General features: G+C 34.6%; 1 protein-coding gene across 1 annotated transcript in view; it reads right to left on the minus strand.

The window, feature by feature from the left end:
• Positions 1 to 12636, minus strand: part of Negr1 (neuronal growth regulator 1) — a 799300-nt gene that overhangs the window by 187886 nt on the left and 598778 nt on the right. Inside the window, exon 5 of the mRNA XM_048351585.1 lies at positions 357 to 477. Within this exon, the coding sequence (XP_048207542.1) occupies positions 357 to 477 (121 nt within the window). The remainder of the gene's footprint in view (positions 1 to 356; positions 478 to 12636) is intronic.

Genomic DNA, 12636 nt, shown 5'->3' on the forward strand with positions numbered 1-12636 from the left:
TGCAAGTCCTTTTGAGGTGAGTTTACCTCCCAAGTAAATGTGATTGTCAGGGAGAGACTTCATGTACTGGTTCGGAAGACAGAAAAGAAATGAAAGGGATGGGCCATAGAGGATTTGCAGGCATTTCTGAGATTACAGAAACCAATGTGGACATTTCATCTGGATGCTATTACCTATTCAGCCTCCCACTTGGACCTTATTTGAGGCTTGACAATAAGGAGGCTGCTGAGAATCCTTCAAGGCAGGGTTTTTTTGTTTGTTTGTTTTTGTTTTTGGTGGCTTAAAGTAAGTATCTGAAACCCTAAGCACATCAGTTCGAAGTGCTTGAAACACAGTAACGATCACAAAGTCCTTACTTCTTCTCTCCTTTGTACCATTCAAAGGCCGGAGGCGGCACACCTGCACCTTCACATCTTATCAATCCACTGCGTCCGGGGGTCACCGTGCCAGATTTAATTTCCTGAATTGTAGGAGCAACTGAAAAAGAAACAAAACAGAAAAATGGTGGGTAAAGAAAAATAATCTTCAGCTGAAATATAATGCATATAGTCATACTTTTTTATTCCTTCTGTATTCAAAACAATCTTATATCTGATACACCAATGAATCACAGTTTCAGTAGTTTATGCTTCCAACACAGGACTAGTCATTTTCAGCTTCATTTTTCAAGTTGGACAATAGATGAATGTTCTCAGAGAGAGCAGAGTAAACTCAATACATTTTACCTTTGCTACCTATTGGAAAAGAATAGCATGGTGAAGCGAACACTTCATCTGTACTCCAGTCAAACTGTACTCCAATAATAGCTCTCATTTATTGAGTGATCACAGGGAGCTAGTCACCAGGCTAGGTGCTTTATGGTCCTGGTTTCTTCACAATAATGCTGGAAGCTAGCAGGTAATATCCCTATTTCAGTGATGTGAAAAGGAAGCTCACAGAGTTAAATAATTCTTAAAGTCACATAGTTAATTCTTAAAGGCACACATATGCATGCATACCTATCTATCTATACATCTGTATATTTGTGTATGTATATATGTATGTGTCTCTATGCAGTAGACAATATACTTGAAGTCAACCCTGTTGATAAAGTATGTGCTTTTTCCAGTATTCTGTTTTCCATTGCCTATCCTTGATATTTTCAGTATAGTGGAGTTTCTAATGTGATTTGGTCTACCTGGAGTCTGTTCTCTGTTTTTGAAGATTAAGTGCTCATCTTAGGTTCCCTTGTCTCTCTACTCTTTGCCATGAGTCTAGCCAGTGATCGCTTTCCTATCTCTGAGCCATTTACCTGTCAATCAAGGCATACACTTTCTCCCTGGTATTGGGACTATTTATGGCTATGTGAAACTTCATACTGAACTCCCTAATGGCAAGGTAACATTACAAATAATCTTTTCACATTCAGAGATCACAGTACCTAGCACTTTTTGGTAACATGTCTATTATTTTATTCAGCAAATCATCAAGGAGACTTTGCATTATGCCAGGCATTTCTCAAGGTATTACAAAGTCAAATTCTGAACATGATTAGGCATCTGTTCCAGATGAGTTGGGACATGAGGATCCAGCCTCTAAACAGTGAATATGGTGAATGACTAAATTAAATTAGATGATAGGAGGTAGTAAATTGGACTGGGAATGTAGCTCTGAGTTACAGCATTTGACTAGCTTGATGGAGCCTTCAAGTATTCTTTCTCTCTCTCCCTCCCTTGCTTTTTTTTCCAGTACTCAGACTTGAACTCAGGGCCTTGTGCTTGTTAGTTAAGTACTTAGTAAGTACTCAAGTAAGTACTCAAGCTATAAAATGGTTGTTTTGCTCTACTTTGTTTTCACTTAAGGTCTTCCATTAACATATACTCTGGAATGTATGATACTTCTGTCTTTGCTTCGTCAATAACTAGGATTACAGGTGTGTGCTACTAAGCCTGTCTACCACCCTGCCAATAGAATGTCTTATTAAAATTAAGTAACATCTAGAAAACATCAAGAAAAGGAGGTTGGAATTCACCTAAGTAACTTGGAAGTTAATTGGGATACCCTTTTTCTGAGATGGGAAACAGGTAAAAGAATAATTTTGGAAAGAACATTAGAAATTAGATGCATAACCCTTTCCTAAATATTTCTTTTTCTGTCACTATTTTTACATAGTACATTTTTATTGTTATTGTAGAGTTAATATGCAGAGAGAGGCATTACAGTTATATGAATCAGGTAATGAATGAATAATGAGCACAATTCTTTTTGAACCATGTCTCCCCTTGCTTTGCTTTCTCTCAGTTTTTCCCTCCAATCCACACCCACAAGACATACAGTTCATTTTCCCACATAGTGTCTAGTGAGTACCACTGTTGTATTTGTTATCCCTTGTTACACTGACCTTTCCAAATACAAATAAACAAGAGAAAAGGAAAAGAGAACAAAAACAGCATTAATGGCAACTAAAAAGTCTCTCATTTCCTTTTCTTGGAGTTCATTTCATAAAACATTATTTTATGTGATCATATGCACACATTGCTATCAAGCCCTTGTGAGCATCTCCTCTACATATCCTCCTTTGGCCTCAGTGTGTGAATGTCTAAAATCCTAGACAAACACAATCACACCCACACCCCCCCCACACACACACAGTGCATATTTTAAAGAAAACTATGAGAGTTCAATACAACTGAAACTTAAAGATACAGATATCACTTAACAAATAAATAAGATTTGAGTAAATGTCTGCTCTAGGTATGGTTAAAGTTTGTTTGGAAACAATAAAAAGTATAAGGTTTAATAATTTTTCAGATATAGTGAATAAAAAATCTATAAACACTGCCATAGTAGAACATTGTTTTCCCCTTTACAAAAAAGACTGTAGAAAATTCGTCATTTTGAAGTTTCAGTAACTGGATTTCTATTTAGAGTTCTTTTATAATTTATGGTTCTAAAAAGTGGCAAATTTATATTTTTATTAAAGTACTTGCTAATAATGTGGTAAAAATAATTACTGAATGTTTGCTAAAAAATTTGAATGAGGAATACAATGAGATGATGCAGACATGTACATATACCTCTTTCCACGTTTAAATACTCACATATACTCTTACCCATATTCTCAGTTAGTGATCTTTAACTTTTACTTTAAGCAAAGTTTCATACCCCTCCTCACATTGTAGAAACAACTAAATCATGAAAAGACACCCATAAATAAAATCCTATTAATGTCTCAGTTGTTACAACACTGCTTAGCTTACAAGAGGCACAAATAAGACTTTAGTTTCACTATTGTTCTTGCAGGCTTTCATCTCCCTTTCCCTATCACACTAACAAGCTGTAATTTTTTATGATATTCAACCATTATTGAAGATGAAATAACCATATGCAACAAAAGATCCATCACAAGCTTCTATTGATAATCTGGTTAGTTTAATTGCTCTCTCGTTTGTCAAGGGGGCCATGATTCATTACAAACAAAAGCATGAAATCCGTAACATTGCCTGAAAACCCAGGCATAATAAGCTGAAATAAAACTCTAATTCATCATGAAAAGGCTTTGGTACCATAAGGTACAAATATGGCTTGGTACTAGATATTTTGCCACAAAGTTAAAGGGACACAATCCTGTTACCCAAGAGTGCATAAGAGACTCCTAGATAGGACTTGCCATGATAAAGACACTCTGAATATCATATGGAAACATAGATAAAGACCAAATCAATACTAACACACAGGAAATTGTCCTAAGAGCATTTTGAGTGGTATCAAGTTAAAGGGATATGAGTTGTGGTATAATCGATGTGGAGAAGAGACTCTCATGCAGATTTCATTTTGTGGCTATAATCATAGTTGGAACCTAATGGCTGTATTGATTTTTCTTAAGGACATAAAATTATTATTCATTCATTAATTCATATTACTGTGTATCTTTTGAAAATAACTGAAAGGGGAAGGATTCATTCCTTTACTTCTCATTCCTTCACTAATTTAGAAAATATATTTAGTAGTGACCCCATTATTAAAACTCATAATATTCCTGTCCTCATATGTCTAATATAAACTAAAACAAACTCAGACATATATAGAGCAAGGTAAAGGAAAAAATCACCAGGTAAATTATAAATTATTTTATATGGTGAAGTCACAGAGCTTCTTAATCATAAGTTACTACTTGAGCTGAGAATTTAATGATATGAGGAAAGAAGTAATGGAGTGGATTGTGGGAATTATTCTGACTGACATCAGGGAATTGGAATTGTATAGACCATGAGTGGAAGCCTGTCTGAAGTGGAAACAGGTTGAAATTTATCAGGCTCTTCAAGACACAGCAAAATTGGTACCATAGCTTGAGCAAGATAAGTGAAAAGAAAAACCCTAATGGCATGATGCTACTTATGACTGGGGATTATATTTTGTAGGATCTGGTAGCCCATGGTAAAGGCTTGGGATATTATTCTAAGGATATGGGATGTGGGAGATTTGGGACAGAAGAATGCTGTTTTACTAAAATTCCATAAAGAGTCTTTGGCTGCTCTGGGGAACATGCTCTGAAAACAAATAGAAGAAAGAGGCAGGACAATGAAGACGCTGATGAAGTAATATTTAGGATGATGACAAAGCTGCTTGCCACTCCAGATTAAAGCCAGGAACTAAGAAAAATAATCAGTTAAGTAGATCTATGGTCGCAGTGGACCAAAGTCAAATTGGAATAGCAATGACTGGACTTTTTAGTGAAATTCCAGGTATACCATTCTACGTGTTGTTATTTCATAAAAATAGAAAGATTCTATGATCAATCAAAGAAATATTGGACATTGTGTACTCAGTGCTTTTCAATGATTGTGGTGTCAATGTACATATCATGACTCTCTTTCTGGACCTTTTGTATATTGAAGAATTAATTTTATTTACCTTGCTAGTTGAATCCAGCTGCTCCAGTTATTCTAAGATACAATTTTTTTGTCAATGACAGGAAAAATAAAATTGCTTCTAGTATTTCAAATTTAACAATTGTAATTAAATTGTGTAGTTACACCATAGAATAAAAAGCAATGAACAAATTTCACAAATAAAAATATGTATATTATCTCAATACCTAAACATATATATAACAACCTAATAACAAATTTTCTTGTTTTCTATGACTCATAAAAATAAAGGAAAATATTATGCACATATTTTATTTCTAGATTATATCAATTAGAAAACTGAGAGACTATAGAATTCTAGAAGATTTGATTTGAGCTTCTTAAAGGTTTGATTTTTTTCTTACACATGGTCTGTTGAAAAAACTTATCTTTGGTAATGTGATTCATTCTTCAAATATGCATAATCACCATTGGCTCCTCAAGACTCCAAGTTCTCAAAAGCTGTACTGAACTTACGAATTTCATGAGAGAAGGAAGTTCCAACCATTTTCATCTCAAAGATATGATCATGTAGCCTGAAATAAATGTCTTGGACCACATTAAGATTTTTTTTAATTTACAATTGGAGTACTAACAGTGAAAATGAGAAGTAAGCTTGGTCAAATTCTCCAAAATTGTCATTTTACCCCCAAATGTTCCTCGTTTCAAGAAACCATATTGGACTCTTCCTTGGAAAAAATGATTAATTGATGAAGTGTGCATAATTGCTCCTACTTTTTGTACTACATTCCAGCTATGGCTTTGTGAATTTTGGCCCTGCATTAATAATGCAATCTGTAGTTACTGAAGGAGAGTGTATGAGAATGCACCTTTATGTGTTTAAGGTTTAGGAGCTATTTTTTTCCTTATGTAGAAATAAAATTTTGTTCTTTTTCACTAACACCAAAGTAGCAAGCGAAAGTCAGCAATTCAAGCTGAAATGTGTGAGCTGATATTTTGTGCAAAATTGTATTCTGAAGCAATTGCATAGTAGCATGTTATTACATGTATAGGTGAGCAAAGAACAGATGTTGGGTAAAGCCATCAAAAAGGTCAACAAGGGGTGTTTAACACCTGTATGATTAGATAATGTAAAGGAAGAGACTTTTCTTATTATTTACTCAGTGGGATTATTTCCTTGCATTGTTTAGCCAGTTATTTCAGGAGGAAGATAATGAAAGGTTCTTCATCCAAATCTCCAGGTTCTGCAGGTGCAAGCAACAGAACCTCTGTAGTTGGCATTTGAAAAGCCTAATCAAGATTCATTTTCTTAGTTACATGACAATAGCCACAGAGACCTTCTTCTCTTGCCATTCTCAGTGGTTACTTTGGTTATCTACTGAGTATCATTATTTAAAAAAGAAAAGTGAGTCAAAATTGCTTTAATTATCTTACTAATAGGGGCTAGTTGGAATGAAACTTTAGCAACCCAAAGGCAAATGAGTTTGACCACTCTCCAATGATAGAAGTGCTACCTTAAAAAACTGCAGTGCCGGGGCTGGGAATATAGCCTAGTGGCAAGGGTGCTTGCCTCCTACACATGAAGCTCTCCTTTGATTCCTCGGCACCACATATATGGAAAACGGCCAGAAGGGGCGCTGTGGCTGAGGTGGCAGAGTGCTAGCCTTGAGCGGGAAGAAGCCAGGACTGGCCAAAAAACAAAAATAAAAAAATCAAAAAAAACAAAACAAACTACAGTGCCCACTTCACTTAGTATAATTTTTTCCAAGTCCTTCCATTTCCTTACAAATGGGGCAATGTCATTCTTTCTGATAGAGGCATAAAATTCCATTGTGTATATGTACCACATTTTCCTGAGCCATTTGTCTACTGAGGGGCATCTGGGTTTGTTCCAGATTCTAGCTATGACAAATTGTGCTGCGATGAACATTGAACATTGTTGTGCTGGTGGCTTTACTGTGATTTTGTTTGTGTTCTTTTGGATAGATACCCAATGGAAACGATTGTTATATCACAGTTGTAACTACTTTCAATGTCCCATGTGTATCTGTAGCTTCTATTATTGATGATGTTCTTGTATCACCTTCCTGTGGTTGTACCTACACTATCTCTGTAATTTTATCTGAGTATATTGGAAACCATGTATACTGGTATTAGAACTAGGAAATTGAAAGGGAATACCAAAATTGAGAGACACAGGGTAAAAAAGGAAAAACAACTACAAAAGCAATTCGTGCAAAACTGTTTGGTGTAAGTGAACTGAACAACTCATGGGGGGAAAGAGAAAGGGGGAGGAGGGAGGGAGGGTATGAGGGACAAGGTAACAAACAGTACAAGTAATGTATCCAATGCCTAACGTATGAAACTGTAACCTCTCTGTACATCAGTTTGATAATAAAAATTTGAAAAAAAGTTAAATTAAAAAAAACCAACTACAATGCCAAAAGATGAATAGGAAATTGAGACATTATGACAGAAAGAAATCATGAAGGTTTTAGACCTTTAGAAGCTTCATTTTTCAATAATGCTGTAGTAAGTAGCATGTTGGCTTGGTCTATATTATAGAGTTTATGATTACATTAAGTTAATCTTGATCAAAAAGACAGTTTAAAAATGTCAAGGTCTCTATTATCCATCAGACAATATAACAAATAGGATGTGCTCAACACATTTTGTTTCTTCTCCAGAGGGTCTTGGGTATAGTAGGCAATTGTCTACTACTAAGATGCATCCTCAGCCATTTGGGACATTAGTACTACATTTGTCGGTGATAATAGTTGGTGAAAAATACCTTCCTCAGAGTGGCAGAAACTGAAGCTGCAAATTTATGATAGTCAGAGATTATCCTTTATTTCACAGAAATAGCTCACAAACTCTTCCCTTGGCATATGGACTAACTTGGAGATAACTATGCAGTTTATTTTATTATTAAGAAATAAACAAGGGGCTGGGGATATGGCCTAGTGGCAAAAGTGCTTGCCACGTATATATGAGGCCCTGGGTTCGATTCCCCAGCACCACATATACAGAAAACGGCCAGAAGTGGCACTGTGGCTCAAGTGGCAGAGTGCTAGCTTTGAGCAAAAAGAAGCCAGGGACAGTACTCAGGCCCTGAGTTCAAGCCCCAGGACTGGCCAAAAAAAAAAAAAAAAAAAACAACAAACAAACAAAAAGAAATAAACAATTGTAAAAGTTGCTTAACTATACAATCTTATAAAAACAAAACTACCAAAATACAGTTGAATCAAAATTTTCTATCAAAACATTGTTGAATCATACATTATCTGAAGACTTTTGTAGAATTCAACCCCTACATTACAGAATATGAAAGCAATCCAGTCTATAATGTATCTCCATCTTTTCAAAAATACTATTTCTAAAGTGATTAAATAGACTACCAAAAATTCTCCACTTTGTAGTAAATAAAAGTGGCTTTACCATTCAGGGAATTACTTAAATCTTACATTTACTTATCTACAAAATGAGTAGATCTTACTTTACAGGATTACTGCAAGGACAACAGAAAACAATTCATGCAAAGTGCTTAATTTTGTGCTTTGTACTGAATTAGCAGTCAATACAAAACATTAGCTAAATAGAAATTATAAAAGAATAAGCTAATACCTCTTTACCGTATAGAAGAAATTATAAAGGTATAAGGTAATATCTCTTTGCTGTATAGAAGCCAAGCTCTGGTTGCTCATGCTCATAATCCTAACTATTCAAGAGGTTGAAGTTTGGGTATTTATGGTTCAAAGCCAGATTGTGCATAAAAGTTCATTATACTCTAGCTCCAAAATAACAAAGGTGGGAAGTTTGGTTCAAGTAGTAGAGCACCCACTGAACAAGTAATCCCAGCATGCAATGACATATGACTACCTTAGTTCAACCCCCAGTCCTACAAGAGGAAGGAAGGAAGGAAGGAAGGAAGGAAGGAAGGAAGGAAGGAAGGAAGGAAGGAAGGAAGGAAGGAAGGAAGGAAGGAAGGAAGATGTGGAATGATGTAGCCAATTTTAAAAAGAATCCATTGCCTTGTCATTGAAAACACAAAATTAATTTAATTAAGAGTTGTATTAGTACATGACTTTTTAATGTCCTAGAATTCTGTCAATAAACTGTTTTGTTTTGAACTCAGGGCCTGAGCACTATCCCTGGCTTCTTTTTTGCTTAAGGCTAGCACTCTACCTCTTGAGTACCACTTCTGGCTTTTTCTATGTATGTGGTGCTGAGGAATCAAACACAGGGCTTCATGTAATCGAACCTAGGGCTTAATGTATACAAGGCAAAAACTTTACCACTAGGCCATATTCCAAGCGTCAATGAACTGTTTTGTATTGTAGTTAATCAAGAAACTATTTTCTGAAATAATATTTCTGCCTCATTTCTCCTTGGTCAAGAAGTCAAGGAACAAGAATGTCAGAGGATATATATGTTGTCATGATAAGAAAGAACATGAAACATGTACAGCCCAAAGTATTCCTTTTATAAGACAAGAACTATACTTCTGGACTATTTGTTTGAACATACAACAATCAATATGTTGATTCAGGTAAGCTGATGATTAGGCTAGATTCTTTTTCAGAGCAAGAAAATGGTTAATGAAATTTCACATGTAAAATTGACTTTAATGGTATTATTAAAGATTTAAAATCCTTATGATCTGTGATCTCTGATTCCTTTGTACTGACTTAACTACAGATACTATTTAGTAAAAAATTTCATAAAACTAAAATATATGGCTACATATCAAATCATATTTTAAGAACATTAGTGAAAGCATTTATACTGTCCTCTTAAACACTTAAAGAAAAATCTGTTCATTGTTTGAAATTAATATGTAGCACATTTTCCCTAAGCTTGAATTTACTGCTATCAGAATAATTAGCTCTTTCAAAGGAGCCAAGTAAAATAAGCCATCATAATAACTTACAAACTGAAAATTTTAGAGATTATTTATTGAGAGACAGCTGTAAAATATGAGAATATCATTTTTCTTTTTTTCCATACTGTAGTATTAATAACATAAAATTTGATTTTGAATTTGTGCCTGTTAGGATCCCTTAAATAATAGATGGTCATAATAATAATAATTATAATTATATATTATGTAATATATAAGTTTATTATACTTATATATGAACAAATAGACAAAGTACAATAAGAAAAGAAAGAGTTACATCATGAGTAACAGAGTTGTTTGTTGGTGTTTAGGCACAGTCCATTCATATCATACATTTGACAAGGGTCAACACTTCTGAAAATAAAACTTGAAGCATCTGTCCACTTGTAACCAGCAATACCAACTTCAGCGATGCAGCTACTGTAAAATATGTCTGTGATTTATTGGGCCACGAGTTGTATCAATAAGAATTAAATGGTTCACTGTTTCCTAGTTTCTTTGAAAACATTTTTTTTAGGCTTATTCTTCTCTGTTGTCAGGCTGAAATTATAACTGTACATGATTGATTTGGATACATTTGACAAGTCTGTAATAATGGTGGCATTGTGAACCTCCAAAACATCTTGATACTCAGTACAGATAGTCTTATGCTAAAGTCACTCTTTAGTACAACTTTATGGATTTTGAAATATTTCAGTGTAGTCTTTTCATACTGTAGTTATTGTAAACCTACTGATAGGAAGTTATTTTAGTAACTCCTGAAAAATAAATCCTAGAAAAGTAAATGGCTTATGATTGAGCATTATCTGTTAAGTATGAGAATATCATTGGGATTTCATTCATGGGGAAACAGTTCTAGTAGAATTAATCAGTCCAGATACATTTATCTAGCTTTTACAATCTATTGCTATTTTTAAGTCTTCTCTTAGTCCTCCCTTCCACTTCTTTTCTTCTTCTACCTTCCACTTTCTTCTTGTTCTTCCCCCTCTCCCTCCCTCCTCCTCCCCTCTCCCTCCTTTTCTTCACCCCTCCCCCTTCCTCCTACCCCTCCCTCTCCCCCTCCTCCTCCTCTTCCTCTCTTTTGTTTGTTGTTACCAGTACTGAGGCTTGAAACCAGGGCATTTAACATATTCAGTTAGCTAGACAAGCACTATACTACTTGAGCTTTACCTTTAACTTGTTTTGCTTTACTTTTCATATAAGCTATCATAGTATCATGCTTTTAGCCTGGACTGGCCTAGCACCACGATTTTCCCTGTCTGTATTTCCCAGAAAGTAGGCATTTTAGATGTAGGCTCTGATCTTTCCAAATTATAGATGGATAGATAGATGTATCTATATATGTATAAATGCATACACAATGTCAGTTTTCCCTCTGATTTCAAGGCTTCCTTCTTCCAAAAAATGGCTTGTAAATCTAAAGGCAACAGAAGACCTTGGGCTGTATAACTTCTTTGCTCACAGAATAATAACTGAATTTTTTGTTGTTGTTGTTGACTGAACAGTTTCTTATTTCTTCCTGTTACTGTGGCCTTCGGTAATCTTAAAATAGAACATTAAAAGATGATTAAAATTCATTATTAAACTAGTTCAATTTTGAAAAATGAATAATTCATATTGTTAATACATTCTAAACAATCTCTTTCCAAACAGAAGAGAAAAGAAGAGGAAGAGAAAAGAAAAGAAATCTGAGTATCTAGAAAGAGAAATGGTGATAACTTACTGATTTGTCCTTTCCACCTCATCCTCAAATGCATGAGGAAGGATGATAGAAGTTTATCAAGACTGTAGAAAATCTAAGCAAAGAAAATAAAAATTTCTAAAACTACAAACACAGATCCCTTAGGAAGAAATGAAGCATTAAACTAGAATTACTTATAGTTTCTACTTATTTTCATGCAGGAATCTATGTGCTTCATTCTACTCCCAAGAAGATGTCATGTTATAATATTTTTAATGGATATAGTAGCAAAGCAAAAATGATCATGGGTGTACTGCATGTGTGCTCTATCCATACAAATTCTCTGAGCTTATGAACTATGAGTGAAGTGATTTAGTAGGAAGCATTAACAGTTGTAAATAACTTTTTATTCTCATTTTAAAAATGTAATTATGGACATTGTTATTTATGAAGAAAGAAACTGAAATCAGAGCAAACACAGTAACTAGTAACTAAGAATAAAAGAAAAAGTAGAAGAGGCATTTTGCTTACAAACAATTTATCTCCAAAAAGTAAGAAGATATAAGGGGAGAGGTGCCAGTACTATATTTTTCACAAGCAACAGTATAAGGTTATTTTTGGGTAGGAATATTTTACATGGGAAAAACCTCATCCTTCCTACAATGATTAAATACAAATATGTTAAAAGAACATCCTGAGAGACAAAGGATGCATGCTTTTGTTCATAAGTGGAAGCAAGATTTATTTTACAAACTTCTAAATATGCAAGTAGTAGACAAATGTATTAACTGAAATATAATCGACTCAAGGGAGAAATCACATTATATAATTCCTTAGAAAGGCAAAGCCAAAGTTCAGCAAAGTTAAACACTCGGAAACAGGTACTCTAAAGTGATGGAGAGGTATCAAAGTGAAAGGGGTAGAAACATGAAGAGAATAAGAGAGGGAGAATGAAATCAAGATCTCCTGTATTTTGAATGTGTCCAAAAAGGAAAAGTGTGACTGATTAAGAAAAGAAAACCTATGTCAGCCAGGGAAGAAAAGAAGTAAATTCTTAGAGAAAAATGTTCGGATTCACTTCTCTTCTAGTCAGTGATATCCATCTCTAATGTTCAGCTGGTAGCTTCTACGACCTCATTTATTGTTCCCTCTATCAAAAAACTAGGTCCTCTCCATTTACAGCAAATTTATTTGTTGGGCACTTG

Source organism: Perognathus longimembris, chromosome 7 (genome assembly GCF_023159225.1).
Source record: "Perognathus longimembris pacificus isolate PPM17 chromosome 7, ASM2315922v1, whole genome shotgun sequence".
In the NCBI taxonomy this organism is placed as follows: domain Eukaryota; kingdom Metazoa; phylum Chordata; class Mammalia; order Rodentia; family Heteromyidae; genus Perognathus; species Perognathus longimembris.